Consider the following 21,109-nt stretch of genomic DNA (forward strand, 5'->3'; position numbering starts at 1 on the left):
TTTTTGTATGTTTTAATCCTAAAGGATTTGTGACTCATGACAACTTGTAATTTACTCCTTTTTCTCCTGTTGGATTGTATTAGAGCCTGCATGAGTTAACTGGGGATATAACTATATCATACTGAGTTTTTACACCATTTGACAAACAGTTTCTTTTAATAAGTGACCCCTTCTCTAATGTTGAGAAATACAGGATGATGCAGTTTCTCTGTGTGACCACCAGATGTCACTAGAGTCTTACTTTTAATCTGTTGAACACTATAATCTGCTTCTAACACTGCCAACATTAAATTCAGTTGGTTTCAAGCCCTGCAGGTGTGTATCCCCTTGGATAACTTGATGTAGAGTAGTTCCGTGTTTAAGTGCCAAAACAAATTTTCCCTCTCAGAAGGGACTCATTGATTGGCTAGGAGAATAATTATCATTATTATTATTATTATTTATAAACCTCTACAGGTCCCCTGCTGGCCAAATGTGTAATTTAATCTCAGCCTGTGGCAAGAGTTGTCCTTATCATGAGAGAAATGTTCAGTCTTCTCAAATGAATTATGTAACTGTGTGACACCAGGAAGGTAATATATCATTCTATATGAAGAGTAAAAACCGCCGTTGGCTGTGTGTCAGTCAGTACCTGAATGGCGTGTGAGTGCATGTTGCAGGTGTGCGGCTAATCATGTCGGCCTCAGAAGTAAATGTCATTAAGGTAGATTACTGTCATTTGTGATCCTTCCTTTTGCACGACTCCCTTCCTCTCCTTTCAACTGAACGCTTCACATGACAGCTTCACATCACTGTTTAAAACTTATACGCTCATCTATTCTTCATCTACACTTTTTTATGTCACTCATACCAGAATACATACACATTAGACCACAGACCCTCCTCTGATAATGATCCTTAGATCAGTTTTAATGTATGTAAGAAGGCTCAGGTCAGACAGTATCCTGCTGCATTTCACTGACAGAGGTGTTGATTGTGTGTTTGGACGTCTAAAAGCCTAAATCTCAGTGCCTTATCCACCTCTTTTTGTACATTTTGTTCAAATGCTGAGTGTGTTAACTGTAGAGGAGGTTTCTTGGTGATGTTGGTGCAGGTGTGACAGTTTCACATCCATACTGCCACATGGTGCAACTACAAGAAAAGTCCATTACAGTGAGATCATCTAGAAACCTATTTATAGGTTACTGTGTGTATATAGTATGTATTTACAGCCTGTATAGTTGTATACAGTGATGGAAGTAAGAATATAAGCTCTCTGTCACTCAGTGTGAAGATGAGCCAGAAATACAGACAGAAATAATGTATTTTGTTGCTGTCTCACATGAAACCACACACACACAAATCTGACTGTTTATGATTCATTTATACTGAATTGGTCACAACGTTAAACACGTTTTGTTTTTTTGTTGTTTTTTTTTTACCAGGAGCGTCACTGTTTATGTTTTACGCTCCTTGAAACGTGTCATCAGATACAGTAGGACGCGTTGCTGCACTATTGAGATTGAATTTGAGCGTGCCGGACTGCGTGTGAGCGTGCACCTGCGCTTGCGAAGGGTGCGCGTGGCCTTGGCCCAAAGCCTTCCTACTATTGGCTGTGCTCATGCGTGACAGTTTGGAGTAACTGTCGGCTCCTTTTAGCCCTAGATTAGCCATATTCATAGGCTTTGCTTGCAAACACGCCCCCTCCCGCCGTCTCGCTCTCTCAGGTTCAACGGCACTGTCTCTTTTTAACCCCTGCGATCGACCGCTGCGCACTCATCGCCTGCATTCTCTGGGCAGCAGACCGGGGACTTTTAACTCTTAACTCCTTTTAACAAGCGCGTGTGTGCGTGTGTGTGCTCTACTTCGGTGCATCGGCCAGATGGAGGACTACCATAAACCAGACCAGCAGACTGTGCAGGCGCTCAGGAACATCGCCAGCCGGCTCCGGATCAACTCCATCAAGGCGACAACTGCAGCGGGCAGCGGGTAAGAGGCGGAGGAGGGAGAGATTAAACCGAGCTGGAGACAGAGTATGACACACAAAAAAAGCCACAGTTACTGTCCTGGGTCAGTTATTGTATGATTCATGCACTTGTCTTTTTGAAGGACGCATTATTAAACTAGAGGAGAAATACAGGCTCAGATTTGTGAGGAGGGAATTTAAGACTATTTCCTGATGGACCTAGAAGAGGACCAGTAGCTACAGCAGGATGATGCAGAATATAAGAATCTTTGCGTCCTGTGTAATACATAAAATTAATGACTTTTAAAATGTTCTTTATTATTTTTACTGTGCGTAAAGACGGTTCAGTACCAACATGTTTTGTGCGCAATTTACGCACTTCTCCAGTAAGGACGGTTGAAAGGTTTTAAGGGTCAGAGCGCATTTATTTGTCATTTTCGCGTTTGGATTTCAGTTTATGATTTTTTTGTGAGAGTAATATGACTTTCTGCATTAAATGAACAGACTTGTTTGCTTTGCACGAGCGTCCCTTCAAATCATACAACACTTAATAATATGAGATTTGGAGATTGGGTCACAGAGTGCTGCAGGTGCACCAGTGCTCGGTTCCCTCTCTACCGCTTAACGTTATGTGATCGGTTATGTAACGGAGGAGGAGCAGAGACCGGATCGGTGCATGATCCCGTGCAGCCCGTTGGTGCGGCTCGTGGGGCGACGTGTTGTGAGGACGCAGCGGAATGGAACCGGGGGGACGCACGGACGCGCTCCTGCCGACACGTCGCGCCTGCGTACCGCAAGTGCTGCTTGTCACCGCAGCGTCAATTAGACAGATTGTAATAGAAAAAACACGTCCGGTTAGAAATTTCAAAATACAATCCGAAATGACAAACGCTCTGTAACGTATCTGGAGGGATAGAAAATAAGATGGAAATAGATTTAAACGGCTGTTTCTGACATCTAGCTGCGCTGTTTTTCTTCATGAAGAGATGTATCGATGAGTGTCCTGTTTCAAGAGTAGCTGATTCCAGTTCATTCAAAAATATTAACAAATAAAATTCCAGTTTGAGACATACAAACATAAAAACCTTGAATAGATCTAAGCTGTGAAGAAAATGCTTAGTTACACCCCTGCCTGAGGCTCAGCTCTTCCATAAACATGGTGACAGAGAAGAGGAGAGTATTATTTCACTATTTAAAAAATGTCCTTCTGAAATACATTTAAAATGTTTGACTTGTAGCCTCACAGGAGACCAGTTAGTTCTGTTTTTGTTTTTATTTTTTGTTTGTTTGTTTCTATTAATAAAATCAACCAGGAGAAGCACTGATGACGAGGTATTTTTTAGATGTTGGTCAGTTGGTGTTAACTGCAACATAGACAGAATAAATTGAGACTGGACTGTAGCCGACCCTTTTCTGTTTACTCCATTTTTTTTAGAGGTCATTATTTTATCACGTTTCAACAGAAGCATCCATAAATATGACATCAGTCACCGTTTCACCCTTTTATATGACATCCTTCATCCCTGAGAAGGTTGTGATTACTCATCATCCTTTACTGTTTTTAATTTTGCTTATTTTTATTATTATTTGATCACATTTCCCATTTCAGGACATTAAAGGAAAAAGGCCTGAGTGAGGTATTACTGGCATGTGGTTTGAAAATAAACAGACGAATAACATGCAAGAGATCAAAATTTATCATAATCTACACACTGAATGATGTCTTTTGTACACGTGTGTACGAATGAATGAAAGAGAGGAACATCCTCCAAATGCATTTCCACTATTTGATGTGTGTGTTTGAAAGAGACTCTAAATGTACTTACTGACTGTTTGACCCTGACAACGTCAATCAGACTAGTGTGCCATCTGCCTAACTCTCTGACTACAGATGGTGCAGCATGAATTAACCCACTACTACTACACTTTAGCTCAAACTGTCAAACTCCACTTCTGATTGCCGCTCTTCTCTCCTTTTTTTCCCCGTTTTGCCTCTCCTCTCTGCATCTGTGTGTTTACAGTTTGCTCTGGACACGCTTATAGATTTAAACTGATGGAAAAATGAGGAACACGTAATGTTTTTATGTAACTGCTGCGTGCCTAATTCCTCTCTCACCATCATTTTCTTGCAGTCATCCGACATCATGTTGCAGCGCGGCAGAAATCATGTCTGTGCTGTTCTTTCATACCATGAAGTACCGACCCGAAGACCCCCGTAACCCCAACAACGACCGTTTCATCCTCTCCAAGGTAGCACACATATCCACACGTTATCCATGTTGGTGGCATGCACACTCTGTGTCACTGATTTCCAAATAATTATTTATATAAAGCTGCTCCTTATTTATTACTATGCCACAAAATTCAGATTTAAGTCCTGCAGTTGATGGATTTTGTGCTACTGGATAAACAAGCTCTGAAACAAGTTTCAAACTTGACTGGATATTTTGATTTAAGTAGCACAAATGCCTTTAAGCAGTATAAGGTGTAGATATGAGGTGTAGATAGTAATGAATAGTGTGTTGATTGAACGTGAAATTCCTGAGTGTGTGGGTGTGTTCTTGGTGTGTGTGTGTCTTAATTAACCTTTGTGGTAAAACAGAAAATTTCCTCATGTGTATCTGCACCTACACTGTATTTGTTCAGCTTAATTACTTGCTTTTTGCAGGTTATTTTTCACACATGATTAACTTCTTCATCATTTGATGTCTTTAAGGTGTCGGTGGCAAATTCCAGACGTGACTCTGCCAAATTTCATGCTTAATTTGACACGTATACACTTCACAATAAAAACGTTCCTTTTCTTTCTCACACATCTCATTCAGCGAGACGTTTGGTTGTGCAGGAAAGACTGGAAACGACTTCAAACAATAAACTTCATCTGTTATCGCTTTTACAAATCTCTTTCACTTCTGCCTCCTTCAGGGTCATGCGGCCCCCGTGCTGTACGCTGTGTGGGCGGAGACGGGCTACCTGAAGGAGAACGAGCTCCTCAACCTCCGCAAGGTCGACTCTATCCTGGAGGGACATCCTGTGCCGGTGAGGTGGCAATCAGACCTGCAGGAAGTTGTCGGTCTGATAACTCATGCATTCCAATATAACAACACATATGCATTAAGAAAGCATCAAAACACTTAAACTATTATTCTGTGTGTTGATTTAACAGATATTTTGTGAAAAGCATGCGTGATTGTGCAACAATAAAGCAGCGCTCAGAGTCAGAACCTAAATATCTTTCTGATATGCATTCAGAACAAATCTCCCACCAACTCAAACATCTTATTGCAAACATGTTGTGCTTCTGGTTAAGGCTGACTTTGCTCCTCACCTCTTACTGCATGTGGCCGTCTGTCAGACTCTTGCTTGCAGCTTACTTGGGCTTTGGGCAAACTTGGTGACAGCATCTAAGAATCTTAAAATATTAATATGACATGACTAAGTAAATGTTTGTCACAGGATGTAACCATACTGAAACTTTCAAATATGTAGCCTTGAAAAACCTTCCTTAAAGCTGTTCAGGATGGTCTCATCATCTCTGCTAGAAACAGTTTGACTGTGACTCACGCTGCGCTATAAATTTATGAAGCTTTAGTTCCTGTAATGAGACATTCGATTATTTTACCGTCAGGAGTCACGACCCCAAAAAGGTAGTGAATGATTACTTAGAGCATGTTCACATGATGCACATAGAGACAGCACACACACACAGATAACAGACACACTGTATACAGGCAGAGACGTTGTGACAAAGATGTTGTTGTGTGACAGAGATGGTCCGTCCTTAGCTCCTTTCTCCTCTGCTGCAGACATTAATGACCCCATGTTCACATAAAGCCAGACGCTGACACACTGCAGCACACAGACTGTACTGTTACTGTCCAAACAGTTTGACTGTCACTGTGTTTTCTTGCACATTATGAAATTAAAAAGAATGAATCCGCTGTATTTGCATGCTTAAAACTTGTGCAGTCTTCTGAACAAAAGATATGTTGTGTGTGTGTGTGTGTGTGCGCTAACAGAAGCAGCAGTTTGTGGATGTTGCGACTGGATCTCTGGGTCATGGGCTGGGAGCTGCCTGTGGAATGGCCTACACTGGAAAGTACTTTGACAAGGCCAGGTACGGTACATAAAAACACACTCATATATAAACACACACACACACACACAAACTGTCCTTAGAGAGAAACAGACCTTGACGCAGGCAGAGACCTTCCCAACATGCACAAGACACATACATGCAGGAGCGCCGCAGCTCAGTTTGCATCTATAGACGGTATGAAATTATACGTGACAGACTGTACGCTGCAGCGAGCCGTGCTGACATGTGACATTTCAGCCCGGAGCTTTGGATCAAACCCTCCCTGACAGGTTTTGTCTGGGTTGGCATTTAAGCAGCCGCTCTGAGAGCAGGAGAGCTGACCTCCGATCAGTTTTACCTTCGGATCAGGATGAATGAGGGATCAGTAACGTGAGATTAGAGATGACTCCGGGAAGAGATCAAGCGGTTAAAGAAATCAGTGATAGGGATTATTTTGCCTCTCGACAAAGGTGGAATTCAAATTTAGAGATGAATGAGGCATGAATGCAATTTTTTTTCAAAAATTGAAAAACAATTCCAACATATTTACATCACAATAGACTGATGCACACCTCAGCTGAATGTTAGCGGAGTTGCATCGCTCTAACAGATCAGTCCACATGTGTCTCCTTTGTTCTAGCGTGATCTAGAAAGAGCCGTGTGGCTTTCAGTGCGACAATAGAGAGCACGAGACAGTTGCGTGGCCTGTAGTAGGACACAACACCCGCATTTTTTTTACAGATATGATACCGAAGCATCCGAGCTGAACTCTTGAATTTGAGGGACGTAGTTTGACACATTTGTGCTGTGAACAGATCAGAGGGAGACCGTCTCAAAGGCAATTTTGTTTTTTTGCACGCAGCAGATGCAATGAAACAGGCGTGCAGGGAATGCCATACTTGCAGTCTGAGTTGGCTGCCCTTGATATCTCTCTCTCTCTCACACACACACTCTCTCTCTGCATTCTGTGTGCACTCGATTGTTTCTGCTCTAATAATCACACATGCGAGAGCACAATTCCTCCCTCGTCTCTCCTTCCGCCTCGCTCTATCCCTATGTCTTCTCTTCCAAAAACGACAAAATCTCCGTTTGTGTGTCTGTTGCATCTACGTGTAAACGGCTGATTATACTGTATACATGTGATCGCCAAACTGTGTGTGCACAAGAGCGTATATGTTTCTCTTGTGATGCTCAGAGCAGCTTGTCAAGCTAATTTGATGCAACATAATGGCTCAACACTCACTTAGAAGGCTGCATCACTGGTTTCACAACGCAATCTGGGGTAAAAACTGCTGAGTGGCAACTATATCACCGCCTCCTGGACACACATATATACACAGACACAACCCACTCTGCAGGATCGACTAAACAATTTCTCCTGGAATGCAGCAAGCATACAAAAGCATCTGTCGTACTGTCATGACCTTGAAGAATGCTGCTCAGTAGGATAATGAGGAAATAAAAAACTTTAATGTTGGAATATGTTACATTTTTATCTCTTATTAAACTGTCACAGGAAATGAATCCTACAAACATCCAAACAGACGTCTCAGGTTCTCTGAGGGTGTTGTTTATTAAAGAAAAACGATAGATGCACGAAGCTGTCAAATATGCTTATCAGCAGCGCTGAGATGAGACTGAATAACTGACTGTTCATCGCTTCATGCTCGTGTGGGTCTCGTTCAATACTCTGCAGTTGTAAAGATGAACAATATGAGATTATTGGACGAAACACACACAGAGTTTCTCCTCATGCTGGTTCACACTTTGTAGTAAACCCTCGCAGAGGAGTGTATTTTGTTGGCAGGGTGTAATGGTGTGGGTGAAACAGAGTGAGGAAGGGGTGTGTGTGTGTGTGTGTGTGTGTGTGTGTGTGTGTGTGTGTGTGTGTGTGTGTGTGCACGTGTGTGCCAGTTGGACTGGTTTGGGCTGTTTTAAGGGAGAGATATCACCTCATCTTGATCTGTTATTCTCACCTTGCAAAGACAGGATGAAATAAAGATGAACACACACACACATACACAATCTCATCTTGTTACTTACTCTTGTTAGTCTTGATCTTGTTGCATATTAGTATCACCTTTGGCAAAATGTCTTACATTTTATTCAGCTTTTACCACCAATAATTGAAGTGAAAAAAGAATAAAAAACTAAGACAGCTTTATAGTCTATTTAAAAAGATCCACAAAATAAGTTCCACAATCCACATCCAAAATGCAACAGCTGCTCTTATAACATCTAATTTTACACTTACTAGTAAGAATCTGACTAAAATACATTTCAAACCAAGAAAAGTCACCATGTGCTGGAATAAGATAATCATTTTGGAGAGCTTGAATGAAGAACACAAGCTGGCAGTTTTTCCAGATGTTGCTCAGTGCATCTGTATATATCATTATGACAGGGAGGAGACACCTTTAGGGTTTAGAGATCAGTTTAACTGGTAGCACTTTCCTCTTTTCCCACTTTTTCCCTCCAGTCTTAAATCTTTACCTCTTTCCTCTCTCTCTCTCTCCATCTTTCCCTCTGTGGAATTCCTTCCCTCTCTTCTCTTCTTTCCCTTCTTTCTCTATTTTCTTTCGGTGCCGTGTGGTTTTTTCTTTGCGCTCGGGGTTGGAATGCGTGGTGTAATGCGGCATGTCTCGGCCTATCTTCCAGCTTTAATGAGAATGTGTCTATTTGACTGGAAAGCTGTCAGGAGTCGTTACGCCACGGGAGCAACTAGTGAGGATGATCAGAGCGCGGCGGGCGGGGAGGATGAAATGTGTGTGTGAGTGTAGGTGTGAGGCTCAGCTGTCACATTGAACCCTATAGAAAGATGGGAGGATGTGCTGAGGGGAAAAATGGAGCTGATATGGAAAATTACCTCTCTCCACTGTTTATTCATCTCTTTCCAAGAATCTATCTGTCTGTCTAAACTCTGAATTTACTGAAAACTCTCTCTCTGTTTGAAGCTATCGGGTGTTCTGCCTGCTGGGTGATGGAGAGATGTCTGAGGGCTCAGTGTGGGAGGCCATGGCCTTCGCCTCCTACTACCAGCTGGACAACCTGGTTGCCATCTTGGACATCAACCGCCTGGGTCAGAGCGACCCAGCGCCCCTCCAGCACCACGTAGAGAAGTACCAGCGACGCTGCGAGGCCTTCGGGTAAGCGGGGGAAGACAGAGGGGTGAGGGTGTGCGAGTGGGTGAAGGAGGATATAAAGTGTTTGTGCATTTGTTTTTTGTGTAAATTTTTAGGTGAGTATGTGTCCTTCAGAGCTGAAATGATCAAACGATTACTTGAGTAGTCAATCCAAAGAGAACTAAACTACAAATAAATAACAAATAAATGAATCTTATTGGATGAATTATAATTCCAGTAGGATTATTTCATCAAAAAGGGGGGGAGATATTCATTCAGGAGGCCCAGAAATCCCAGCTCCTGCAGGACTGCATTTAAAATTGGCTCTTTCCTGTTTTTGCAGCTGGCATGCCATCATTGTGGACGGACACAGTGTGGAGGAGCTGTGTAAGGTGCTGAGTCAGCCCCGCCACCAGCCACTCGCCATCATCGCCAAGACCATTAAGGGCAAGGGCATCCCAGGTACAATAATCAGTCACACACAGTGTGTGAGGTTAAATATCAGTGCTATCCTGTGATATGTAGAGTTTAAGAGGAGTTCTTTTGTTCTTCAGGAATCCCCAAATAGAGTATAGAGGATGTGAGTTGTTAAAATGTGCTCCACAAACCGCAATTAACTACTTTAGGTGGCGTAATTCTGTTGTTATTTAGTCTAAATATCACTTAAATTCTCAATTCATTTTGGACCAAAACTCTCAGCAACATATATATCAAAAGTAGAAATTCAGTGCAGTTTCATAACCATGACGTTGGGCATTTATTGCTAATCTGCTCCAAAACCCTGTTTGTAAATGATGACTTTGTAAAACGGCGGCAACTGACTGGGAATAATAGTTCTGTCAGAGGTTTTCTAAACGGCCCCAGGGACCCGCTGTCACTTCGCAGGGGCCCTCACTCGCTGTAATCCTGACAGCGCTTTAGTGCTTTGGCTGCTGCAACTCAGTAATCCCTCAGAAATGTGTAGGATACACTTCCAGCAACATCCCATTGTGCTCATGTTGTGATAACAATGAGGGGGTGTGTGTGTGACCGTGTGTGAGGGGGAGAAAGAGGCAGAGATGCAAAGAAAAGGTAAAGAGACAGTTGTTATAACAGTTAGGTGTGTGTGTGTGTGTGTGTGTGTGTGTAAGAGAGGAGTATGTCTTTGTTTACATAAGATTGTTTCAGAACTGGTGAGTGTTGGTATAAGCCTACAGCCTCTCGACTTTAACCTTTGACCTGTGAAGTAGCCTGTTGTGACCCACTGAAGTGGAAGATTGTTATATGTGACAGCTGGCTGTGGTTTATTTTATGCATGTGCACATACATAAGAGATAACTATGGACATCAGGAGTTTGGTTTATAGAGTATATGAACTTTACATTTTCTGTAAATTTGATTAATACCACAAATGCATACATGTAATCTCTGGTGGGACCTATTACCTAATTTTTCAGGATTATTCTTTATCAATTAATATTAATGTGCACGAAATATTAATATGCATGGACACAACAGCTCTCACCACATAAAGAGTCAAGTTTGCTCTTTGGCATCGCTTTTATTTTTCTTATAAATAAAAAAGTTTGCTTGTTCTCCATCTGAAATTTTACTCCTGTATAATAATGTACAAAAATAATAATAAAAGAAGATAAATCCACACAGATATCAGACGATAAAAATACATATTTTGAATTAGTCCTCAGTTGTGTGTGTGTGTGTCTTTCAGCGGCCGAGGATAAGATGGGCTGGCACGGTAAACCTCTGCCCAAAGACATGGCCGAGAATGTGATCAAGGAGCTGCAGAGCCGCATCATCAGCTGCAACAAGCGCCTCTACCCTGCTCCACCCAATGAGGACGCTTCACCTGTCAGTCTGCGCAACATCCGTATGCCGAGCGCCCCCAGCTACAAACCTGGAGACAAGGTAGCATCAATGGCGGCAGACAAGCTGAGACGTCTTGAATAATCTTAATAACAATAACAATAAAGCTTTAGCTCAGCTGGGATATCTGGTGTACATAAATAATCTGTCTGTATTTAATGGCAGTTGACTGATTAGTTGTTTGTTTGTCTCTCTGTAACCAGATTGCTACAAGGAAGGCGTACGGAATGGCTCTGGCCAAGCTGGGCCGTTACAACGATCACGTGGTGGCGCTGGATGGAGATACTAAGAACTCCACCTTCTCCGAGCTCTTCAAGAACGAACATCCCAACCGCTACGTGGAGTGTTACATTGCTGAGCAGAACATGGTACGAAAGAGATGTTAGCTCTCCAGTTAGGAGGCTGAAAAGGTTTTTGGTCCAGTGTAAAGTGTTTAAAGATGAAGTGTCGCAGAAAAACATGAGGCATGCGCAGCAAACATTGATCCCTTTACATGTACAGCTTAAAAAATCCTGACAGTCAGGTCTTTTTATGTTAAAAAAGACCATAACTAACCTCCAAACTTCTGATTCATCAGTCTGAATGAAGTTGCTAGTTGAATATAGACTGTAATGACAGATGCCGTCATCAGTCAGTACATAACAGAAGTTATTAAAAACATTTTGGCATAAATATGAACTATTTTTATACATGTTTACCCACCAATCTGTAATCCTCTGTTGTTTCTAAAGGTTTTACTGCAGTCAAGAGTGTTTCTGCTCTCTGTGGGCTTTTCTGAGCCTTTTAATAACAGTAACCTCAACAACAAGGGTTTACTGTACACTGATTACATTACTTACACATTAAACCCAAGTACATTTGGTACAATGGGGATAGTTTAGTATATGTTGAATGTATTGAGTGCCGCAGGTATAAATGAGACTATCTGTAGCCATTCTTGTGGCTCTGTGAGGCTGTACTTGAGTGAAATACTCATGTCAGCATGTTAACATGCTCACAGCAATAATGTTAGTATGTTGATGTTTAGCACATATAATGTTTACCATGATCACCACATTAGTTTAGTGTGTTAACATGCAAACATTTGCTAATTAGCACTAAACACAAAGTACAACTGAGGCTGTCATTAGTTGTGCAGGTATTTTATCATAAAAGTATTGGACAAATTTCAATTTTGAGCTGTTGCTGGCGTTAGATGAGAAGTTAAGAGATCGCCAAAGTCATTGTTTGGAGACCATGATCAAAATCATGACAATCCATATGATAGTCCAAACTGATTTAGAGTAAATTTGCAGTAAGGAGCTCAGTAAAATAAACTTATATCTTTCTTCGCATTGGAGCCTACTTTGTGATGAATAATCACACCTGAATGATTATAATCTGCATGTCAGAAACTAAATGTATCCTTACAAAACTGATGATCTCTGACATCTGAGTCCCACTTAATCTTTACTGCTCTCGCTGCCTCTTTCTTGATATACAAACAAATACACCTTAAATATTTTTCATCTGTTTTTTTGTGTGTTAAATGTCGTGTTGTGTATGAGCTTGTTTCACTCTTGTTTCTCTTCACGTCGTCCTCCTCCTCCTGCTCACTCTCTCTATTCTCATTTACAGGTCAGCGTGGCGATAGGTTGCGCAGTACGGGACCGTAATGTGGTGTTTGCGAGCACCTTCGCAACGTTCTTCAGTCGGGCCTACGACCAGCTGCGCATGGCTGCCATCTCTGAGAGCAACATCAACCTCTGCGGCTCCCACTGCGGTGTCTCCATCGGTCAGCACCCACCTCTCCTTCCACCAATCATAGCCGAAATAATCTGACCTTTGACCTTTCAGTGGCATTCAGATGAGCGAGGGAAAACACACATGATATCATAGATTACAAATTAGGGTGATGAACATTTGTTAGCATATACGGTAACTGTGGTAATCTGTGGAGTGATCTTGTATGCAAGTCACTGTAACCGCTGTTATAGCTCATTACCATTTCATACACCACTGTCAATATTAAACCAATCACAGCCTCAGTTACCTTTGACCTCTAGACCGAAGTAGCTGCATTCATTATGACATTTACTGTCACCCAGTGTTCCTCTCAATACACACTTTTCTTAAACTCAGTTTTACATAGTTCTGCTTTTGGATTTATTCAGCCCACTGAAGGATTTAAAAACAAGTCAAACTCATATAATATTTTTTAAAATGAGCACATTGGTCAAAGTAATCCAGACTTACGTTGTTCATTGGTTTGTCACATGTTGTTGCCTTGTTAATATCACTGCAGTGGGTCGAACCTCTCCTCAGTATTTCTTGATTTTACTTTCCCTGTATCCTAAACCTTTTTTTCCCTCCATCTTCTCACCTTCTCTGTTATTGTGTTGTCCATCTCCCTCTCCTGGTATCAGCACTCCTCCCTCCCTCTCTCTCCCTCTCTCTGTGTCACGGAGGTGATGACAGAGCGGCCTGATTCTTTCACCTCCTCCTCCTCCTTCCCTTTCACCTTCTCCTCCACCTCCTCAGGTACATTGCATGCCCACGTTTCCAGTCTGAATGCATGCCAGTCTACTAGAATCAATTTTACAGCCTACATCAAACGTGTGAGTGTTACTGTAGCTGACTTTTGTCTGTTGATGTTGCTGTGTGTGTGTGTGTGTGTGTATTCAGGAGAGGATGGGCCCTCTCAGATGGGTCTGGAGGATCTGGCCATGTTCAGAGCCATTCCCACGGCAACCATCTTCTACCCGAGCGACGGCGTCTCCACTGAGAAGGCCGTGGAGCTTGCTGCCAACACAAAGGTACCTGTAATCACCTATCATAAGACCTGAGAAAGAAAAAGAAATGCCTGATTTCCTCTGGTTCTGTGTTATACATACAGACACATGAAGGTTATTTCTGGTTTGTTTCAGGGTTTGTGTTTCATCCGAACAAGCCGCCCAGAGAACAACATCATCTACAACAGCAACGAGGACTTCCATGTCGGACAGGCTAAGGTTCGTAGCAGTGTTTTCCCACCATCATCCCTTTTCTATGTACTATTTAAATAAAATCCATTTATTTTTCATACTTTTTCCTGCTCTTTGAATTCAATCGTTACCACAAATGATTTATCTGACAAGACTGTGTGCATGTTTCTTTATGGATTCCACATAAAAATATATCTTTGCTTCCCTCTCAGGTTGTGTACAAAACCAATGATGACCACGTGACTGTGATTGGAGCAGGAGTGACTCTCCATGAGGCTCTGGCTGCAGCTGAACAGCTGAAGAAAGGTACAAAGAAAGAGAGACAGAAAGAAAGAAACTAACTCATGTCAGCAGAAATCACTGAGCAACACATTCTGCTTTATGGCTTTGACAAAGTATAGCCAAATGAAGCATCGGTTTGATTGTTCACTGAGTGTCCACCTTCCTCTTTTGTCCCTCAGAGAGAATCAACATCCGTGTGATCGACCCGTTCACCATCAAACCTCTGGACTCTAAGACCATCATCGACAATGCCAGGGCAACCAGAGGACGCATCATCACAGTGGAGGACCACTACTATGAAGGTGAGGAGGCTGACAGCGCCGCCAAAAACACAACAAAGATATGGCTGAATTATTTTCTTTAAATGTAAACCTGAGCAAAGAAAGTGAATTTTAGCACATATCCAGGGTTCAACTAACCTGTAACCTTTGTCACGTGTCCTTATCTTCTGTCTCTAATCTATCCTACAGACTCTGTAATACAGTAAGTGTGTATTTTGAAAGACCATCTTAAATCTATTTTATTTCCTGTGGTATGTTCCTAAAATTATAATTCTTATTGGTATATTCGGTAATATTGATAGATTTACTAATATCTTAAAATGCCAGAAATGCACGGTCAAAAATAGGAAATTAACAAATTTATCTCAATTTAGAGTTATTTATACAAACATTATACATATATTTCTCTATATTATTTGGACCCATTGAAGAGGATTAAGTGTCATTTTTCTGCATAAATCTACAGAATGTTAAAATCATGTCCAGTTAAAATCAGGACAGTCACATCTGTGGGGGGTCCGTGGCATTAGCAGGAGCTTTAACTAGCAGAGATTATTAGGCAGCTGCTCACGTGTTTGTGCTGCTTATTTATCAGCTCATGAATAAATAGGCCCGGAGCAGCAAATGACAAAGGTCTGCCTTCAGATAGAGATGCTCCAAGGAGGCTGGAGTCTGAGCGAGGGAGGACAGAGAAGAAGAGCATGAAGAGGACTAACGTATAAAGATTCTGTCTGTGGCAGAGAATTAGGGTGAAGGTTGTGGATGTGAGGAGAGAGATGGAAGATATAAAAAAAGGTGAAATGATAAACAGAATATGGAGGGGGAAGGGAAGATGGGGGGTGGAGGGGGGTAGAAGAGGAGGAGCTGGGAGAGGCTGTCAGGGTTTCTTTATTTCAGCTGCGGCCTTTGGGCTCTCGCTGACCTACATACAGTACCAGCATGACAAAATACAAGTGTCCAAAAAATGCTTTCTCTCTCTCTCTCTCTCTCTCTCTCTCTCTCTCTCTCTCTCTCTCTCTCTCTTTCCTGTTATGTCGGTGTGTTTATGTTGTCCTATATGTAGTTCCTTTCTCCATCCTTTGAGATTGTGTCTGTTTGCCATAATCAAAAAAAGAAGGCAGCACCTTTAGCTTCACAGTCCACACACACACATACACACACATATACACACTTACACACACATATACACACATATACACACATATACACACTTACACACACCTATAAACCCACATGAGTAGTTTAGGACAAGTGAAAATGTAAAAGCTCGGTCGTGATACATGCATGTGTGTTGATCTTCAAACTAAAAAAAAGAAAGTTGTCCAACAATATAATATTTTTGGGCGGTGTGTGTGTTAGCTAAGTGGTATCCAGGGAGCGAGAGAATGTGATGAACAGATGGGTAAATGGTGACTATGGTGTAACACTGGAAGTCCCCAGAAGTCCCAGAAAATTGTTCGTTTTTTTTAAATTTTGCATGAACAAGATAATAATTTGTGTGCGCAAGTTCAATCATTTAAAAAAAAAACCCAACAACATCTTTTGGGATCCAGTGCAGTACTGAACATGGACAGAAAATCAGAATATCAGGTTCCAACTTTTTAGAAAGAAGCTTTTTATCAGAGATGACTTTGATTTACAAAAGCTGGTGGAAGAGAAACTGATCCAGATACGTTGTGTGACTTGGACTCTATAATGTATAAACTGCTGTGTAACAATGTTCACACTACATTGTTTTGCCAGTTAATAGTTTTTTTTATTTTTGTGTCCAAAAAATGTGCCCATCCCCACATATTACCACCGCTGTAGGCAAAACATCAAAATATACAAGAAGTTATCACTCTTTTACCAGTTTGTAATTACATTAAGTGACTCAAGATGAGTGAGTGAAACCTTTACAAATAGTTACAAAACATGTTTTTCCAAGGATATAATTCTCCGCAGTTATATTTTTATCAGCAGTGAGTAGCTGCTCCATTTTCATAGTGTGTCTAATTGTGGGACCACAATTACCTTCAGCACCGCACACACACACAAAACTGAGAAAGAGACACACAAAGGTTGTCAGTTTCAAATATGCAAGTCTATTTCTTTATATATGGTTTTGTAGAATGAACATGTCTCTCTCTTTCATTCACACATGTACATACCAGTTAGTACGTCAACCACAGGGTGGGAATACATCAGAAAGATGGACTAAGTAATGACTTCCTAATTTTCTCATTCCTCGTGTGCGTTCATGTTCAGTCAATAAGAAATGTTTGAGTGACGGTTTGTAGTGAGATGTGAATGCGTGAGTGGGGGTGGAGGGGGTAAAAGTGAGACAGAAGATGAGTGAGAAAGTAGAGGGAGGGCTGCAGCGGTCTTGTCAGTCCACATCACATCACTGCAGAGTTCAATTGCCCATGGAGGTGTGAGGGATTTTATATGACAGAGGGGTGGAGATCAAAGGCAGGAAGGGTGGGTGGGTGATAGATGGAAGATTAAAGATTAAATAAGACATCTAAATCTGAATTTTAGGAGATAAATTCAGTTTTTTTTTTGTCTGACTGTTCTGTGTCTGTGATTCCTCAGGTGGTCTAGGTGAAGCGGTGTGCTCAGCAGTAGTGAACGAGACTGGTTTCACCGTCCACCGCCTGGCTGTTTCCCAGGTGCCCCGCAGCGGCAAACCCCACGAGCTGCTCCGAATCTTTGGCATCGACCGTGATGCCATCGCTCAGGCAGTCCGCAAGATGCTCAGCAGCTCCGCCAACGCCAAGTAAGGATGCTGCAGCTGTGACAGCAGCGGCAAACAACATGGTAAAGGACTCCGTGGTTGACTTGGTGATCTCCATGGAGACAACAAACAAATAAACCAACACAGGACGGGAGGCACTTCTGGCCCATGCACGCCCTCCTCCTCATAAAACAATCTATTAGTATTTGTTTGAAAAAATAAAAAGATAACTTGGTTCTTCTCTTTTAACTGTCATCGATGTGGTTTTGACACCCCCCCCCCCCCACCCAAGATTTTTACCCCATCAGTTTGTGAGTTCAGTAAACACCCCCCCTCTCCTTCACACACACACACACACACACACCTCCACCCCCCGCCCCCCAACCCCTTCCTACCTCTCAGAGAAAGTTCTGGTACTGCTGTAGTGTTTCAGTAAAAGCAGTGAACGTGGTTTGGAGTAAAGTGAATTATTTTTTATCATTTCTGTGGATCCCCTCTCACTTCTTTGGCGCAGCGCTGCGTACGTCTGCACCCAGTACGACTTTGTAAATCCCACCCCACTAGAGTCAGCAGGGTGTGGAGAAACTCTGGTTTGGTCTGTTTTTGAGCACTGACTGTTTTTAATCCTTTTGACCCTGACTTGGATGGGACAGCTTCACACCAATAAAGGGATGGTTTCTTCACAACACGTGTCTGAAGTCTTTCTTGTGGGTTGTGGTCACATGAAGGGTCAAATTACAAAAGTTTTTCTTGATTTTACATCAAAATCCCTTTTTTCTCCTTTTTTTCTAAAAATTTAGCAGAGGCAACTTATTTTCTGCTTCCACCACATCTATTGTTGTCTTAGGACATCTCATGAAGTATCACTTATGTAGCTCACATGTAGCAACTTTTGACAAAAACCTAACTTGTTTTGACAAAAAACTATCTCTTGTGATAATCTCTAATAATTATGTGCATTAAACATTAAAGACCAAAATCCCATCACCATGCTAACAGTACTTGTTAATATGATGTTAACGTTAACTTAATGTTAGTATGCTAGTAGGTCTAGTGCTACTATGCTATCTGTATAAATGCTAACTTACTGACGCTAATTACAGTTTTTCAAAGGAATTAGTGTGTCAAATTAGCCTGTTAGCTTAATAACATGCAAAAGGTTACATGCTTGGGATGGTAACATGCTAATTGTAGCTGGACTCTGCTTAAGGAGCATACGGTCTTTCAGTCAGTGTGTATGAGTCACTATGGTGTATATAGTATGACTGAATAGTATGACAGAAACGTCAGGTCTTCAGCTTTTGCTGATGGTTCATTTTTGTTGGTATGCAGCACCTGTCTATCTGTTTGAGCTCTGGAAACTTTTCCCAAGATGCCATGAATTGATTTATTCAAGAATACGTCTTTCTCCATGGAAGACCTTTTTCAACTGTCACAGTTTGAAAAGCTCAGGTGTAAATAATTAAGTTAATGATGGCTGAATTCCACCTAGCTGCTTCAGTGTCAGGCTGCTGGTATTGTGCATGCTGGCTCACTGTCACACTGTCATGGCTCACTGAATACAATAGAGCCATCATTAATGTTAACACCTGAGCTCTTCCTCCGATGTCTGAACAAGGTCTTTAGTTTAAGGTTATTTGCAAATCATTTTTTGATTATTTTGCACACTTAAAAGCGTGCATACATAACTTTTCCTGAATAGTGGTCACTGTGGCAACAAGTTACCAAAACAGGATGTTGGTAAATATATAAAAAATATTGTGTAACAGTGGTAAAAGTAGAGAAAAGTCATACATTCATCAGAATGACTCAGTACCATCTGCTATGTAGCAATAACTGGTAACATTATCTATACCAGACCACTCAAGGTTGTAGCTGGGAAACCCTTCAGAGTATTGTATTGAGCAAAGGTACCTTTTAATTATTTATGAATTCATCTTGCAAGAGGAATCATTGCTTTAAACAATCCTTCAAATTAGACAGAACATGTGAAAGAGATCTCTCTGTCATGTCCTGTCTAAACATCCAGGGTCGACCAAATCACAGACACCATCAGATTACATTATCACTGACTGAAGTCAAAACATATCTGGTTGACAGACTGGAGATTAAACAATGGGGGTTTTGAAAGGATATAGGCAATAATATGATGATAACACTTCTCCTGACTGGATGGTCAGCAAGTCAGATACAGATCCTCCAACACTTTTGGACCTGACCAACTCCAAAATATAATATAATTATTATATTAATGAATAAGACATAATAACATATCTTCTGACCAAAACATCCCACAACTCCTCTTCAGTCCTGACCTACCAGCTACACACACAGGAACTACTGAGCTACAGTGCTTTGACACTCTTATTATTGAGTTTTCCTTTTTAATGTGCTATAAAGGAAGGCAACAGGAGGACTTTCTATTATCTATTATCTTTTTTTTCTGTAACTTGTAATGGAGAAATAACTCCGTTCTGTATAATTTATTTCTTCAGGTTTTCCACTCAGGAGATGCAGTCTTTGTCCGATCTTTAGGGACAGTCACCAGAAAATCACGTCCTTAACTTACTTAACGTCCTCTTAAATTAACGTCCTCTTATATAAACATGTACAGTTCTGTATGAAGCTAAGCCCCACCTGCTGCGGTCTGTTCGTTAGGTTCAGGTTCAAGTGTCCTGTGACCGGTTTAAGTCTGTAGGATCATCCAAGCCTACATCCACCATGTGCTGTGCATATTTTATGTGTGTCAATAATTGAAAGACCTATTGAAAGACTCACTCAGACTGCAGCATGTGTACGTGTGCGTGCATAGGAGACATCATGCAGTAAATGCGCGTGATATTTACTGTACGGCATCTCAACTGTAACTCAGATTTAGTCAGACTGGGTTTTGCAATTTAGCAAAATAACATGAGTTGCCAAGGAGGGTTGAGCAGTAACTCAATGTTAACATTTGTGATCATACTCTAATTAAAAGACATCCTGATGCATTTTTATGTTGCCTAAATGAACAATAAAAAAAAAAAAACACATAAGATGTGACACAAGTTAGGAAACAGGACTTGAAAATGTTTGATTTTGTGAAGATTCTCATTCATCATTTAACAGTGTGATTTTTGAAATTTTCAGATGGATTTTTGAAATGCCTTTAACTTAGTGCATGAAAATCAACAAAAAATGTGGTAAAAATACGTCAGCAGACGTACTGCTCGACAAAACTCTTGTGTTTTCAATAACCAAGTAACTCAGTATCTAACTGATGATACTTTGAAACGTTTTTTGTAGACAACTGGATTGAAATCTGGGTTCAGATGCAGAAAAAAAAACAACTTTTATTACTGATGAGATATTTCAGCATTCAGAAGACACTCATAAAAATCATGTGATTTGTGTAGACTTCTTAAATGTAGACATTAACTCCTCTGATACTGAGCACACACTGCAGTCAAAGGTAAAGAGTTGTTTTCAAATGTTTCTAAATGTGTTTCACAGCTTCGTGCAGAATCACAAAAAGATCCTCTTTGTCTTCGCTATACCTCACAATCCTTTGTGCTCTGCGCTGACTGAACTCCAGCTGGTGAGAAGAGCCACAGACGATTGGATGTGATATCTGGGACGACCTTTGACCCTGCTCCTATAGCGCAGCAGCAGTCTGTCTCGTCTTTGAGGTGGACAGAGTGTGTCAGCTGTGTGTGTGTGTGCGAGGGAGAAATGTAAAACAGACTGACAGATTGTGTGCGCGCCTGTGTGTATGTTCATAATGTTCACACACTGTAGGTGCTGGGAGCATAGACAGGCTGGGCGTTTCTTTCCGTCGCTCGTCTAAGCATCTGTCTGCATATCTGTCAATCTGTTGTAT

At 41.4% G+C, this 21,109-nt stretch overlaps 1 protein-coding gene across 3 annotated transcripts; it reads left to right on the forward strand.

The window, feature by feature from the left end:
- The first annotated feature begins 1,392 nt into the window (after window positions 1–1,392).
- On the forward strand, window positions 1,393–17,936 carry LOC137184233 (transketolase-like). Of its 3 annotated transcripts, XM_067591704.1 has the most exons (14): window positions 1,393–1,968; window positions 4,078–4,195; window positions 4,871–4,984; window positions 5,965–6,062; window positions 8,978–9,169; window positions 9,489–9,607; window positions 10,854–11,050; window positions 11,212–11,376; window positions 12,626–12,782; window positions 13,673–13,803; window positions 13,915–13,998; window positions 14,184–14,277; window positions 14,433–14,555; window positions 17,109–17,936. In XM_067591704.1, the coding sequence occupies exons 1-14, from the start codon at window positions 1,862–1,864 to the stop codon at window positions 17,294–17,296; spliced, it is 1,887 nt and encodes a 628-aa protein (XP_067447805.1). In that variant the 5' UTR covers window positions 1,393–1,861; the 3' UTR covers window positions 17,297–17,936. The 3 variants fall into 3 exon arrangements, with proteins under 3 accessions (XP_067447805.1, XP_067447806.1, XP_067447808.1); XM_067591705.1 differs by lacking the exons at window positions 1,393–1,968; window positions 4,078–4,195; window positions 4,871–4,984; window positions 5,965–6,062 and adding an exon at window positions 8,515–8,793; XM_067591707.1 differs by lacking the exons at window positions 1,393–1,968; window positions 4,078–4,195; window positions 4,871–4,984; window positions 5,965–6,062 and adding an exon at window positions 8,515–8,787.
- Window positions 17,937–21,109: the final 3,173 nt, after the last annotated feature.

The sequence above is a fragment of the Thunnus thynnus genome, chromosome 6 (genome assembly GCF_963924715.1).
Source record: "Thunnus thynnus chromosome 6, fThuThy2.1, whole genome shotgun sequence".
Lineage (NCBI taxonomy): Eukaryota > Metazoa > Chordata > Actinopteri > Scombriformes > Scombridae > Thunnus > Thunnus thynnus.